General features: G+C 35.4%; 3 protein-coding genes across 4 annotated transcripts in view; 2 read left to right on the top strand and 1 right to left on the bottom strand.

Moving 5' to 3' along the window:
- Nucleotides 1-967, top strand: part of LOC110412432 (zinc finger (C2H2 type) family protein) — a 3,138-nt gene extending 2,171 nt beyond the window's left edge. Inside the window, exons 3-4 of the mRNA XM_021422965.1 lie at nt 5-541; nt 692-967. Coding sequence (XP_021278640.1) covers nt 5-527 — 523 coding nt within the window. The 3' untranslated portion in view covers nt 528-541; nt 692-967. The remainder of the gene's footprint in view (nt 1-4; nt 542-691) is intronic.
- Nucleotides 968-2,055: 1,088 nt separating this feature from the next.
- Nucleotides 2,056-6,574, top strand: LOC110412477 (GDP-mannose transporter GONST2). Of its 2 annotated transcripts, XM_021423011.1 has the most exons (10): nt 2,056-2,537; nt 3,062-3,264; nt 3,511-3,721; nt 3,939-4,078; nt 4,185-4,314; nt 4,769-4,867; nt 5,026-5,180; nt 5,285-5,401; nt 5,959-6,056; nt 6,148-6,574. In XM_021423011.1, the coding sequence occupies exons 2-10, from the start codon at nt 3,071-3,073 to the stop codon at nt 6,189-6,191; spliced, it is 1,188 nt and encodes a 395-aa protein (XP_021278686.1). In that variant the 5' UTR covers nt 2,056-2,537; nt 3,062-3,070; the 3' UTR covers nt 6,192-6,574. The 2 variants fall into 2 exon arrangements, with proteins under 2 accessions (XP_021278686.1, XP_089639010.1); XM_089782884.1 differs by lacking the exons at nt 3,939-4,078; nt 4,185-4,314.
- Nucleotides 6,575-8,399: 1,825 nt separating this feature from the next.
- On the bottom strand, nt 8,400-10,987 carry MYB119 (myb domain protein 119). Its single transcript, XM_089782919.1, is given in 6 exon segments — nt 8,400-8,801; nt 8,835-9,402; nt 10,121-10,247; nt 10,371-10,579; nt 10,582-10,813; nt 10,941-10,987. Coding segments are annotated over 6 exon segments (1,449 nt in total). The 3' UTR covers nt 8,400-8,535.
- Between the last annotated feature and the right edge of the window lie 4,310 nt (nt 10,988-15,297).

The following is a 15,297-nucleotide window of genomic DNA, read 5'->3' as shown; positions in this document are numbered from 1 at the left end:
ACAGCCCGAAGATTCTGGCAAGGTTCGAAGAGTACAGAGAGCTTGTCAAAGCCAAAGCCGCAAGAAACGGTATAGGAAGACGAGACGAGAGGTGCATAGCTGATGGGAACGAGCTGTTGAGATTTTACTGTTCAACTTTCATGTGTGATTTGGGACTTAATGGGAGTTCCAGCATTTGCAATCAGCAGTATTGTAGCATCTGTGGGATTATTAAGTCTGGTTTCTCACCCAAGATGGACGGAATCCCCACGCTATCTACGAGCTGGAGAGCACACGTGGCGATCCCTGAGGATGTCGAGGAAGAATTCAAGTTCATGAACGTGAAACGGGCCATGCTGGTCTGCCGGGTCGTGGCTGGTCGGGTCGGATCGGAAGGGGAAGAAATAGACAAGGAGGATGGTGGGTTTGATTCGGTGATAGGGAGGGGAGAAGGGAGTGGGGCACAGACCAAGGTGGATGACGAAGAGCTGTTGGTTTTCAATCCGAGGGCTGTGCTTCCTTGCTTTGTGATTGTGTACACTGTTTGAGTGTGAGAGTGCATGTATGTAATCTCCTTCTCCTCTTTTGTCTTAACCTTGATTTTCCTTTTTTTTTTTTGACTTTTTAATCTTATTTAATTATATTGAGATTGGGGAAATTTTGTCACCTGCAGATGTGTTTGTAATGTCGATGACGTATGATTTTTTGACAGGTTTTTACCTTTGCTGCTTGTAACCAAAAACAAGAAAGGGTTACAGCCAAAATTAACCAAATGATGGGGAGTGCTGTGATGCTATGATAGAATATGCCTGCTGTGTTAGTTAGGATAACTTGTGTATTAGAGAATGTGATGTAAATCTTCTGTTTGGATCAGATTATTAGCTCTTTTTCTCTCTCTTTTTGTATTTATATTTATATAAGACAGTTTTGTATGCTGTTAGATCTAATTTCAAGTTTACAGTCTATTTATTTTGCCGTTTTGTTATAATTTGAAAGAGTGAATTCAACTCAGAACCAAGGCTGCTCCATCTGATATACAAATTTGCCAATGTAAATGTACCTTCTGAATATGCTTCTCTGCTGCAGCCTTACTAGGTTTTCTGCAGGGGAAATGCTTTCCAAGTAGAAATTCCTTTTGTTTACGTAGTTAGGATGAAAGCTCTGAAGCGCATTCATTCTAAGGACCCAATTATCAAAATAAATTTATGTTGACAAACATTCTTCTCAAATAAGATGAATATAGAGTTGAACTTGAAATCTCCTTACACATGATCTCAGGCTGAGTTGAGTTGAGAATTGATGTTATGTGGAGTTGAAATGACAGCTGAAATTGAGAATTGATATTTAAGATATCACATCCCAAAATCAATCCATGGACAAACTTCATAAACTCGTTTCATTCCACAAAGCTTAAACCCCTCATGGATTGCTTTACTTTTATCACCAAGTTAAACCGGTGTAATTCTTCTTTCCCAGTCCTTCAAATCTGATGATCGACTCGGTGCTAGTTGAAAGTCAAGACCCATTTACCTGGCAGAAACAGCTGCGGTCGTAACAAAATATCAGTTCCTGTTTCTACGTCTTCTTGCAAAAGTTCGTGAAGAAATGGCCCAGCACCTGCACCCAGCACCCAGCACCCTGCAGTCTTTTCCTTGGTCCTACACTTAGGGCAATGTTCTATAATAAAGGGTAACATTAATCAGTTCACCTGGACCCCATGAAAGTTTTCTAGAGAAGATTGCCCCCAAATCAGTTTTTTGAAGTAGACCTCGAAACATGGAAAAACAAAGAAGATGCCAAACTCAGTTACAACTTGAAGCGAAGTTCGAGCTCCTGAATGGGATTATTTTGGGCCGTCTTGAGCTCAATGGGCCCATAACTAAACTGAGCTTTGGTAGGACTGATCACGCATTCAAAGCTCAAATTCATTGGGCTTCAAATTGGAGAATCCGGGAACCCGACCCACCTCCATTGTAGTGCCAAAAAGCAAGGCACATAGTCCGCGCAAACGGATCAAAAGATTCAAAAAAACACCTAGTCAGCAACACGTTCAAGGCTGCACCATCAACAGAAAAATCCATTCTCAATTCAGTTCGTTTGCTCAGTTTTAATGGCTAGATTCAGACGACATTTGACTTTGGAAAACATCGGGACTTGTTCCAAAATCCATTATTCAAATTCTAACATTCCTGGAATCTCGCTCTCTGCTTGCTTCCCTCACCCTTCATTTCACAATGCTTTTAAACTGCCAACTTGAGACAACTTCAAAAACTTTTCTTTCTCATTACTTTTGGATCTCCCTCTTTTAGTTTCCCTTTGCGTGCAATCTAAAAGGAGTCCGAATTTCAGTTTTCACGTCTTTTGCATGATCCTCTGCCTCTGGGACTCTGGGTTGCTTTCTCTTTCATTTCCAAGGCGTCTGATTGGCTTCTTTAACTGATCATGCTCTGATCATTTCTTTTTCCTATTATTCTCTTTTTCTTCGGGGCTTTGCTCTGTAATTTGTTGCCAATCGGGTTAGATACCAAATTCAAGCTTGAAGGGTACCAATCAAATTGGTAATATCTTCTTGTTTTTGGGTTATGTTTAAAATTTTAATTTTCTTATTTGTTTGCCGATTATTTCATAAAATCTTGGCATTACAATAAGTGTTACAAACAAAGATGAAAACTTTCTCTTTCTGCGAACATGGATTATTAGTCGAATTGACTAATTGCAAATGCTTTGGCTTAATTTGCCTTAAATTGAAAGTTTTTTTCTTTTTCTATTTGAACTGTGGAAGGCAAAAATTATAGTAACAAAAGCAGCACAATTTCGTGTTTCCCACTTACATATCTGAATATTGATAGAGATAGCAATAGAATTTTGTTGCAAAGCTTCTACTTTAGGCACTATTGCTGCACTGAAGTTTCAACAATTTTCTAATCTTTGAGGGAGTAACTTATTTCTACTATAGTTTTTATTCATGCTTTAGGATTGTTTCACTTCTTTGGCAAATTGTCATTTGAACTTTTGGCAGTAGCAATTTGGAGCTCTTTGGCTGATTATTCCGAATTTTATGTTTATTTTGTCTCATATGCAGGTCAGTAATATGTCAAATATCAAGTTAGATCAGGTTGTTTGTCATGATTCTGAGGAATCAGAATTAACCTCTTGGAACGGGAAGGTGACATCAGAAGAAAAGGTTAATAGAGTATATGAGATCCTGAACAGTATCCATCAGCAAGGACGGAGGTCAATTAACAGTATCACTGCAAATGCTGAGCCTGGAACATTGAGTGATAGGTACAATTAACCAAATACATTTTCAACTTCTAATGTTTTACTTTTAATTCTTCTCTAAACTGCTCTCTCCTGTGTGTGGTGTATTTCAATCCCCACATGAATGTTAGTTTTGCTAATTTGATTTTGACACGCATTTGAATTTTTTTAATTTATATCTTTGCTTATTATACTTTACAAGTCAATTTGATGTATTTATCACTGATTCTTCAGTATAATGTGTAAAATCCATTTACTTTCTTCAATTAGGTTTCTTAAAGGGAATAGAGCAGCAATTGGTGACGGTTTCAATCTTCCATTTGATGGGAATGAAAAACGTGCACATGTATTTGGAAGACGATCTGGGCCTCTTCTGTCTGGAACAGCCTACTGCATTTCTTCATGCAGCATGATATTGCTGAATAAAGTTGTTCTCTCAAGTTATAATTTCAATGCAGGAATATCCTTGATGTTTTATCAAGTATGTAAATCTATCTAGCACACCAGCTTAATAGCGTTCAACGTATGCAAAGTGGTCTTGTCATGAGTGTCATAAGCAAATTTCTCTCTGTTGTATTCTGTCATTACACTGTAACTAAAAGGCATGCATATTCTTTAGGCATTTTTGAACATTTCATGTGAACAGTTAGAGCTTTGTCAATGGTGGAAGTTCATTCTTTTCCTGTATTGCACTGCAGAATCTGATCAGTTGTCTAGTTGTTGCCATATTGGGTCTGTGTAGAGCAGTTTCAGTGGAAAAGCTCACTTGGAAGCTGATCAGGGTATGGATCCCTGTGAATATTATCTTTGTTGGCATGCTTGTATCAGGCATGTATAGGTATGATATAGGCTGCACCTTTAGCGTATTCCTTTTTTATTACATAGGCCAAAAGTGAGGAGAAGTGGACTCCTAACATACACATTTTGTGCATGTTTCATTTCAGTTTGAAATACATAAATATAGCAATGGTGACCATTCTGAAGAACATGACGAATATTTTAACAGCAATTGGAGAATATTATGTCTTTCGAAAACGTCAAAATCAGAAAGTGTGGACAGCAATGTTTATGATGGTAAAGTTACTCCTTGAGGTTATCAGATTCAGGGAAAACACCATTTATTTTACCTCCGTGTGACTGTATGCTAGTTTCTTCCTGTCCACAGACTTTGAGTGATTGCCTTGTTGTAGCACAAACCAACTTCAGAACTAATTTTTGTTCTCAGAATCTTCAAAATATGGAAAATATCCAATAAGAAGTTAAAAGTTTAGTTTCTTAGCTGTGCTTGTAGCGTTGATTTTATCGGGGAAACACAGAAATTATTATGCATTTGACACAAGAGAGGCAAATGTGAATGACCACCATTTGATTCTTTAATGCACCAATCAAGTCAACACTCTTCCATAATTAGTTAATCAACTCCCCAAAAAATCAAAAAGCAACCCTCTTATGGTGATGAATTTAACTTTTCCTCTTCAGAAATTTTAAGTCTATCATTAATGACATTATGTGTGTCTTTGTTCTGCAGATTATCTCTGCTGTCAGTGGCGGTATCACAGATCTCTCATTTGATGCCACAGGATATACTTGGCAGATTCTAAATTGCATCTTAACAGCTGGCTACTCAGTATGCATCGAACACTTATTCACTATTTAGTCTATTCGTGATGTTTAACTTTGACATCTGTAATTCTAGTTTTGACTATGGGAACCATGGTTTTCATGCAGATCTCTTTATATCTTTATGATTACCAACTAATGAGCAACATTTGTAATTTGTGACAGCTTACTCTGCGGCATGTCATGGGCAAAGCTAAGCAGACAACAAAATCAGGATCACTTAATGAAGTGTCCATGGTTTTGCTGAATAATTTGTTGTCTCTACCCTTTGGCATCTTCTTGATTATTGTTTTAAATGAATGGGAATATGTGATAAATGTGTAAGTGAACATCTTAAAAGGTTTAACTTTGTTGCAGTCATACAAGTTTTTCATCTTGCAAGTTGCATCTTCTGTATTCTAAGATTTGCAGGTTTGATTTGCAGCGATGTAGTTAAATTGCCAATGTTTTGGGTTGTTGCAACAGCTAGTGGATTGCTTGGACTTGCCATTAGCTTCACCTCCATGTGGTTTTTGCATCAAACTGGCCCAACCACTTACAGGTATTTGATTTTGTGTATGATTAAACTCAAAATTGTCAGACAACTTCTCCTTAAGAAATTTGTGCCTCTTAGGTTTTTATGTCAAAGAGACTGGCTCATGGATTTCAAGGAACGTTAACAAGAGTGCAAATGAAGATAAACTATATGGCTTTGCTAATATGCTTTATGCTCATGTATAGATCAATCCACTTTTTAGTGAACATTTTTTCCGTGGTAAGCAAATAACTGGTATCTGTGTTAGTCCATAGCAATAGTTCCATCTAGTTTATTCACGCATGAGGAAGTACATAGTTGTTGATTAAAATCCATCGGCCAGTAATGATCTCTTTTCGAGGAATTCCTGAGGGGAAGCGAAGATTAAGGCTTAGATTGCTACTGCTCCCACTTTTTGTGATAACATTGTAGTTTTTGAATCACTTGTGTGTATATGTCGTAATCAGTCTCCAGTTCCCTTATTTGCACGCCACTCTCATCTTCTATGCTATGCAGTGTGTTCTTTTGTTTGTGCTTTAACATGATAATCATACTACCGCTGACATGATATCCTTGATTTACAGCCTTGTAGGTTCCTTGAACAAGATTCCCATCTCTATTGCCGGTATCGTGTTGTTCAAAGTTCCACTCAGTATACCAAACATGTTCAGCATACTTTTTGGTAATGATTTTAACTGACTCTGCATACCATGAATAAATACTTACCAAACACAGATTTTCATCTTATGTCAATTGTTGTATGCTTGCTCCAGGTTTGTTTGCTGGAATTTTCTTTGCCAGAGCCAAAATGTCATGATCCCAGAACCAGAAACATACACACGTTAAACGACCAGATAGCTTATCCTTGTCAAAGGATAATCTAAATGACCTTCATAACTGCATTTGTCACACTGGGAAAAAGCCAGAAGTTTTCCACGACATGAAAAAAACATTTTGAAGTCCTAGAAAACACAAAACTTTAACACAATACCACTGCCTGAAAATCACAAGTTCATACATACAATTCAAAAAGGTCATTAGTAAACAGAATAATTGTCATGTTTAGATATATGTGTTCTGTCTTTAGTTAATTGCAGAAAGTTAGAAATCAAGGCATGTAATGTTCTTTTTCTTGAGGAAACAGCTGACAGAAAGTATGTCATTCCCTTGATATAGCTGGAATAAAAAATTTTACGGAATTTAGGCCATTATTTATTTGTTCTTGAATGTGCAACTTAATACCTGTAAATGTTCTTACTTCCATTGTTTTCAAATACAATATTTTCTTTTCTGATACTGGTCATAAGTGAGTGAATAGTGATTGTATATAAAAAATAATATTTATGTATATTTTTATAATGAAAATTATAAATTAAATTAATAAATTTAAAATAATATTAAATTTGGTATAAAATACTAGTAAATTATAAACTGTTCAATTAAATATTAACTACTTCAAAATCAACAAATAGACATAGTTACATTAGAATATAAAAGTTTGAAAAATATATAATGAATATTTTGGTATTACACAATAAAATTTAACATTGTATGAATTTATAAATATTACTTATTATTATTACATTATTTTATGTTATGCAACATAATTTAGTGTTATTGAATTATTAATATGAAATAATAAAGTTTTAAGTTAAATTTATTTAATATTTTATTTATATAATATAATTTAAGATAAAATACACTAACTTTTTGACTTTTGACCATAATTACATATGAATCTATTGGTTTTTAAAATGAACAATCAACTTCAAAAAAATATTTTCGTTGTATATACAAGTCCTATTGTCAGTAAATCGTTAATATTTTTATTAATTTAATAACGTGATAATATTTTTAAAATAATTTTACTTTTTATTAATTTTAAAAATTACTACTATAAATAATAATTTTGAAAATTTTTTGTCTTTATCAAAAAAACTTCTTTCCATCCCCAAGAGAGCATTGATCTAGTGCTTCTAGGGAGCTCGATTTGGGGTTTCCTAAGGAGCACACAAGGCTCCCAAGGAAGCCCAAGTAAATTTAGTTGCTAGGTGGCCAACTAGCATAAAGAAATGTTGCCAGTTGACTTAAAGAAAAAAAAATGACATTTTAGATATTTTATATTTAAACATTAATATTTTTATATATTTTAGATTGAGTGTTGATTTTGTAAACTAAATTATAACCAAAAGTTGAGAGTGTCAATATATTTTACCTTAGAATTGAATATTAATTAATATCAATTGATGCTTTATATAATTGTAGTATTAAATAACTACATTGTTAATTTAATTTAATTCTAAAAATTTTACTTTGTCTATTAAATTCATTCTCGTAGATGGTCTCCTTTGTCTTTTTGCTACCAATGAATCAATAATTAGTGAAAGAAAATAGGTTAAGACAATAATTAAAATAAAAATGCATCTACTAAGACTGATCAGTTCCATGATAAATGGAATGAAAATAAAAATTTACATCCATGTCTTATATATATAAACTATTTAAATTCCATCGAAATATATGTTATATGTGAAAAAACCTAAATGTGAACATATATTATATACATATATTAATTATTACTAGTATTTATTAAAAATTTTGTCTTAATTGGTTGGATTTCAATCAATTATAATGATGAATGCTGTTGATAATGGAATATGGGAGGGGGTGGACCTTCAACATAATGATTTTTTCCTTTGTTTGACATAGAGTAAGAGTAGAATTATTGCATGCAAGAAAAATGAAAGACAGCCAGCCCCGAAATGTGAAGGGAATATAACAATTATGGGTCCATTGAACTGACAAATATTCCCATCGGCAATGGTAGGCAAGAAGATTAAGGCGATTTCGGAATTCCAGGTCAAAGTACGAACCGAAACTTTGGTCAACGTAGAACGCGTCAAAGAATCGCATTTCTTTGAGAAAAATTAAACAAAAAGACGAAGCAGAAACGGATCCGCATTAAATTGATTGCAGTCCACCAAACCAAGCTGAAAAAGTGTAGCAAGCGTCAGTTTTTGTTCGCAAACCATGGCTTTAGAGTGAAAAAGAACCAAACCCATTAGTGAAAGCTTTTGTCTCATATGTTTTATGGTCTACAATGCCATCCCCTCACACATCCTTTAATAACTAGCTAGGAATGTTCGAGAAAACATATGTTGCTACCGGAAGAATTGAGAGGAGGAAACCATCTCGATCAAGTCCATCTCCTTTCTTCCATGTGAAGAAGCTTGCTCAGCTTGGAGATCGGTGGTCATGTTGGTGCAGCCGTAGTCCGCGGAAAATGAAGATGTGGTTGCTGATCCATTCAACAGGCGGGACAGGTAGAGGTCGGAAAACAGATAGGTGGTTCGAGGCTCTTGTTCTTGAAGGCCAGTGGTCAACAAGTTTGGGTTTGTAATGGAAGAGGAGAATCCAAACGGATCAGCTGGGTTACACTGCTGAACACCGTTTACCTGACAAATAAATCCAGAACAGTCAATGGTTGAAGGACCTTTGCTGAGGTTATCAACAACGACTGACTTCACCTCAGTTGCACCTTTGGTTTGGGAATAATCAATGCATGGTTGAATGTTATTGTTATTTGCAAAGAAGTTTTGCATGAACAGCAGTTCCTCATCATATGTTTGAGTAATCAAAGGATGAGAATCATTGGATTTGGACGGTTGATCGGGGAGAAAATATTTGGATTGACCGGACAAGTCTTCAGAGAATGTGGAGCTAGAAGGGGTGGTGGAAGTGGTGGAGCTGTTGCTTGGGGTGATGGAGGTGGTGCTGCGGTTGTTGCTATTCAGATTTTGGCTCTTGATGTAGTCTTGAAGAATAGATGACTGAGGTTTGCCATTTTGGTTATCATTTTGTTTATTCCTCTTCCTTGAGTTTTGCCTCCTCTTCGTAGCATTCCAGTGATTTTTTATGGCATTTTCAGTTCTTCCAGGGATGAACTTGGCAATCTCCGCCCACCGGTTCCCAACCTTGGCATGAGCTTCAACTAATACTCTCTCCTCTTCTTCACTCCAGCTATCTTTCTGAAACAAGACACCATGAAATTAACAAGAATTGGCGATTGCATTTCGAAAGGAAAGGACCCATAAAGGCAATGAAAAAGCTTTCTCATGGAAAGGCTAAATGCCTGCCTCTTTTATGACGAAATTGGTGCTTTGATATAAAAAAAAAAATAGTTTCCAAAATCACATGAAAATGAACATACTGAACTAAAGGTGGAACAAATGGGAGATGTTGGCAAAACGGTTTCAGAACCCACCGCCATATGATTTGCATGCCAAGGTACTTACAGTTATAGATACAAACAAAAAGCCTTTAAGCCTTTCAAACTGAAGAATCAAGAACAAACTCAGAGAGATTACAAAAGAAAAAAAAGGAATTTTCTTACCATAAAACGCATGAAAAGAAAACTCTAAATGTAAGATCCTTTCGTGTCGTAAATCTGTGTCTTAAGCACATCTTTCGGGGTTTGTGAAAATCTCTGATGTTTGAATATGCGTAGAATTTCAGACAAAATCAGTTAAGGCAACGTCCGAGGAGTATGTTGTTAGTCAAAAACTCAAGTTCGTTAGATTCTGATATGTTTGTCAGAATCAAATCTACGAGTCACCAAATGTAAACGCCGGATATCTTGATGTATTTTTGAAGAATCAAGACAACAAAAACCAGGTAAAGTAAAGAAGAAACTGATCAGTTTGATTCAAACTGATAAAAAACAAAAGAAGGTTAAGAAAGAGAAACCTTGATATCAGGGCGCAAATGATTATGCCATCTCTCTCGACACTGTTTTCCGGCTCTACCAACCAAATTCTCAGCTATCTGTGCCCATTTCCTTACTCCATATTGCTTCACCAGCCTTATCAATTTTCTGTATTATATGAACCAAAACAAAAACCCTAGGACAATTCAGTATCATTTGCACCAAAAACCATTAAACGGAAACCAAATCTTTAAAAACAAAAAAGAAAGAAAACAAACTGTTGTATATCACCTGTCTTCATCATCTGTCCACTGACCCTTGATCAAAGCTGCAGATGCGACTTTCTTGTTTCTCTTCCCTACCCCTTTAGGGAAACTCTTCATCGAAATTTTCACTTCTTTCGTTTCCATGTTAGGGTTTTTGTCACCGGTCAAAGCAAGGCTCCCCCCATCTATGACAAGCCCGTCAACAAAGCTTTCCTCAAGGTTACTTTGCCAGGAAACTCCAGCACATAGCCACCAATTGCATCACTTGAGAAGGAGAAACCACGCAGCGAACCATCCGTGGAACCAACTGTTCCTTTGCTGATCTTCGAGTGGTTATGACCCCATAAAAACCTGTCTATAGCAGATAATGGAGGACTAGGTTTATACACAGAAGACCTGGACAGTAAATTCCCATAACCAAAACCACCGCCCCCTCCTCTTCCTCCCACTCCTTCCATGAAGAGATACCTGAGCAAGATTAAAACTGGAAGAAAATTAAGTAAGAGTTCTTTTCTTTCTTTCTTTTCTTTTTTCTCTCTTCTTTCTAGTTGTAAGAAAACCACATACAGAAGCTTAAGACAGAAGAGACTCTAACTTTGGCTTATACAAGTAGCTCATAGCAAGCCTTGGTAAAAGCCACATGGCGAAATTACCATTGATGAGCTGGTGATCAATCCAACGATTGAGAATTCCCTGTGGCTGTAACTCCTGAGCTTCCTCTCTCAGACAAATTGTTAAAGGAGAGAGATGGAGAGATCAGTGGGTTCGTTATTAAACCCACAATTAATTGCATAATTAATTATTTAATCATTTTCTTAAAATTTTACAAAAAAGTTCTATATGTGTTGAATGAAAATCAGATGGTAAATTAGATGTGAGAAATTTAAGTGCAGGGGATGATGGGAGCCCTCCCCCTACTCCTTTGTATGGGTTGGAATGATGCCATCATATATTAATAAGACGATTCTAACCCTTAAAGTATAAGCTTTTAAGCCTATACAATGAAGGGGTGTTTTGGGGTTATCGAAGCAATGACAAAAATGGAAGGTCTGGAAAAGAAAAGAAAAGAAAAGAAAATGTGGGTGCCCATTTCAAATATGAGAATTAATGCTACATGAATTACTATTAGGGGGTGAGAAAATCGGGGAGAAGTTGAAGCCTTGGATTTTAATCCTCCTTCCGATGGCTTACAAAATGGTTATTATCAAAATTATTTTTTGAAGGAATTATGGTAATTAATTAATTAATTAATTCATGTGTCTCCAGACATTAATTGTTCTTTTTACGTGTGGGAAATGGCAAGGGCTGCACATCCGGGCTGACAAAGATACGGGTGAATTGACCGTCGATCTGCTAGATTTCAGCAACATGGGATTCCAGTCTTGCTGCGGGGATGGTTTGTTTAAAACTTCCTATACGAAAGAAAATTAACGGAGATAATCTTCTTGAAATTTGTTTATACGGTGTGGTAATAAGATAGATAAACTGTGACACAGAATTAAGTAAATTTAAATTTAAAATAATTATATTATTACATATTTATATAAATTTATAACTCATTTATTACATATTTAATTAATTATTTTAATAATTTAAACGAGTTAAAAATTATTCTATCATGTCATATATAATTTTAATTTTATTCCTTTAATAAACATGTTAAGTATATCATAACGTGTTACGCAACATTTAAAAATACGTAAACTCTAATAGAAAAGAATGCCATCCTCAAATGTAAATAGATGGAAAGAGAGTTTCTCATTAATTTGTTTAAAACTAACTTTTAAAAACAAGAATATACTAAGTTTCTCGCCATATACTCTTGTTTTTTCTAGCTATGAATAAGATTAAAGAAAGTGAAAGTTGAACTCCATATCTTAATACATTTTCTTGAAAATAACAGCTATATATCGAATTTGGTTAAATATTAGAATATTTTATTAATTTAATATCTTTTCCATTTTTTTTTACTAACTTCAACTACACCTTTTGTGATATTAACTTTCTCACATATGATCTTATAATTTTTTTTTTCTATTAATATTCTATAGATATCTTTTTCCTCAATTAGCACCCTATAAATAATTTTTGTTCCCATAAAAGTTAAATTGTTAATTTTATTTTAAAAAATTATCAAAATTCTCTTAGTTCAAAATTAGCCTTTTTTATATTTAAGAGTATTTTTTTAATTTTACTAAGACAAAATTATCATTTTAATCTCTTTCAAAAATCAAATTATCCACATGATGTTAATTGAAAAAAAAAAAGAAATCAAAGTGTTATAAGAGAAAAGTTAAAACCACAAGCGATGTAAGTAGAATTTGTCTTTTTTCTATTTATTTATATTTATTTATGATTTTCTTCTCCAAAATTGATCTTAATAAATAAGATTAAAACGATAAAGTGTTTACTTGAGACCAGAGTATAAATTCGACCAATTTAAATATTGGTCTTCTATCCAAAAGCTCAATGTAGCAAATTAAACATTAAGAGAGGAAGACCCACGCAAGTAATGGGCTGCAGAGCTGGGAGCAAAGGCCTACATATCATTTCGAAACCTAGCCCACTCTGCCCTCCTCAAATTTGTGAAAATGGGCTGACTTAATTAAGAAACCCTTATTAAAATGGGCTGACTTAATTAAGAAGCCCATGGTGATCAAAATCCTTAATATTTTTCATTTTGTTTCAATTTAAATAGACTTAGCTGAAAAGGGGAAAATGTGAGAGGCCTAGCTCTAGTTAGATGGTGAGATTGCCTTTTTGCTTAATCATCTTAGAATCTAACATTTCCTTGAATAGTTTTGGAGGGAGAGGGAGAAAATTAATAAATAGTTTGAATAGAGGCTAATGGTAAAAGAATAAACAAATAAACTGTCAATTTTTCCTTTTAGCACAGCAAAGTGTTTTTGAGGTGAAATAATAAGAGGACAGAACCCCAATTCAAGTTTAGTCCCTCTTTTAGTTTGAAGGAATTCAAGAGTTAGAGAGAGGAGGGATTTCGACGAAAATTTGAGTTTTTTCAACAAAATATTTTATCGAAAAAAGCCAATTTTTTACTAGTGTGAGTCCTCGGTTTCATTTAAAAAAGTCAAAAAAGAATCACTTGATCAATTAGAGACCAAGTTATTTTAAATTTCTATTCTATATTATATATTCATATAAATTGTAAAAAGAAAAAAAGAAGGTAGCAAATAGTAAACCCAGTCATGTTGTCACAAGGTCATTATCCTCTCCCCTATAAACGCGCTTATAGTGGTGTGCAGCACACTCTCGTGACACTCTCTCTCACCCGATTCTGGCAACCCCTTCGTTGCCGTCGACCACCCTGCCTACCTGGGTAACCCTGCCTACTCTAAGTCCTCTTGGACCCAGGCGTTTGGCGTGAATCAGACGAGGTTCGGTCCGCTTTAATACCACTTGTCACGGGATCATTACTCTCTCCTCCATAAACGCGCTTATAGGGGTGTGCAGCACACCCGCTTATAAAGAGCCCAGGACCTCCCGTTTCTGTTCGATGTGAGATAGAGACACTTTCCTCGTGACAATATAACAAAGTTATTTAGATTTATATATATGTAGTTTTTTTGTTATTTTTACTATTCAAAGCTAAAGATTCAATTCAGCTTTCTTTTTCTCTTTTTCTTTAGGTTTGGTATAATTAACTACTGAAATAAGAATAGACAATAAAGAGAGGGAGATATTAATATAGGTTGGTTGGCAATGGCATGGGGCGGTAGTAAAAAAAAAGGAGAGACATGGGGAGTAGCTTAACATCACCATCCCTTCACGTGAAAAGATCGTCATTTTCTGCTTTGGCCAAACCTCAATCCCTAGAAGCGTTGTGAGAGGAAAAGGGAGGAGCTCCATAATGTACACTGCATCATCCCCCATGTGTTAAGAAGAATGGGTTTATTAATGCAAAGTCCATTCATATTAATACATCTGAAGCCAAAAAAGGTCAAAAGGAAAAGGTCGAGCTCTTTCCCCCTTGTCTATACTACTATAATTAATCAATGAAAGAGGACAAGGAGAAGATTACAGCCCCAATAGTAACTGGAGTAACATTGTATGAACATTTGCATGTGCATGGCTGATATATTGGATATAATCTCTTTCAATCAACTCGATTCGTTTGGTCGTGGGTTCGAGAACAAACTTTCGTAATTTCCTGGAGCCATCCATTTGGTTGCCTGCTTGACAAAAGGAAAAAACTTCAAAAAGCAACGACCGATGGCAGCTTTCAATACGACGAGAGTGTTTGATCAAAGAAGGGCTACCGCACATGTAAACGGAATAGTCCATGTATTATGGACTACCAATGATCAACAGATTATCTTTACCAGTCACCATCTGCTAATAATGGTAGCAAGCTTTGGATCAGATGGAGAAAATCTGTGAAAGAAAAGCAGCAGAGAGTAGCTGTGAGGACCCTGCAAAGCAATTTTGATTCTAAAGTAGTAGACAATATTTGAGTATTGCAACAATTCTAGAATAATCAAAAGGAAAGATAGGATCAAAGTTGGACATTGCTCCTGGCTACTGTCGGTGTAGTGACTTCCACTGCAGCATCCCGTGAAGCTGGTGTGCAGAATTCTTGTACCTTTTTTGCCTCAAAAGTTTCCAAATTTTGTACGAAATAGCCGTGGTTGAATCTGGTAAGCATGGAGTTCTTACCCTTGGTCAGTAGCAAAATGCAATTCATCTTGTGCTTAGCATGAAGCTTTTACTATTTATTCTTGCAGTTTCTGCTGCACCAACCAGTATGAGTAAATCCTTCTAGTCAAGGTCTAATCAACTGCTCGAGGGCCGGTGCCCTTTAAATAATTACACTTGCAAAAAGTATGAAAGATCTCTAATCAGACAAAAGGAATCAGTTCCTACTGCAGTTTATTCTCTAGTACCAGCCACTTAATACAACTTGCTCATTTATTTAGATATTAATTAACTAATCG

This window comes from Theobroma umbraticum, unplaced genomic scaffold, assembly GCF_002168275.2.
Source record: "Theobroma umbraticum cultivar Fairchild unplaced genomic scaffold, ASM216827v3 scaffold_95.0, whole genome shotgun sequence".
Taxonomy (NCBI): domain Eukaryota; kingdom Viridiplantae; phylum Streptophyta; class Magnoliopsida; order Malvales; family Malvaceae; genus Theobroma; species Theobroma umbraticum.
Note: the sequence above shows the minus strand (reverse complement) of the source record. Positions and strands in the feature narration are given on the sequence as shown.

What these genes read in the sequence shown, in the direction of transcription:
- LOC110412477 (XM_021423011.1), top strand. Translation starts at nt 3,071, where the DNA reads ATGTCAAATATCAAGTTAGATCAGGTTGTTTGTCATGATTCTGAGGAA. An exon ending in CCTGGAACATTGAGTGATAG is followed by an intron (nt 3,265 to 3,510) that starts GTACAATTAACC and finishes TTCTTCAATTAG; the next exon opens with GTTTCTTAAAGGGAATAGAG. An exon ending in CTTGTATCAGGCATGTATAG is followed by an intron (nt 4,079 to 4,184) that starts GTATGATATAGG and finishes GTTTCATTTCAG; the next exon opens with TTTGAAATACATAAATATAG.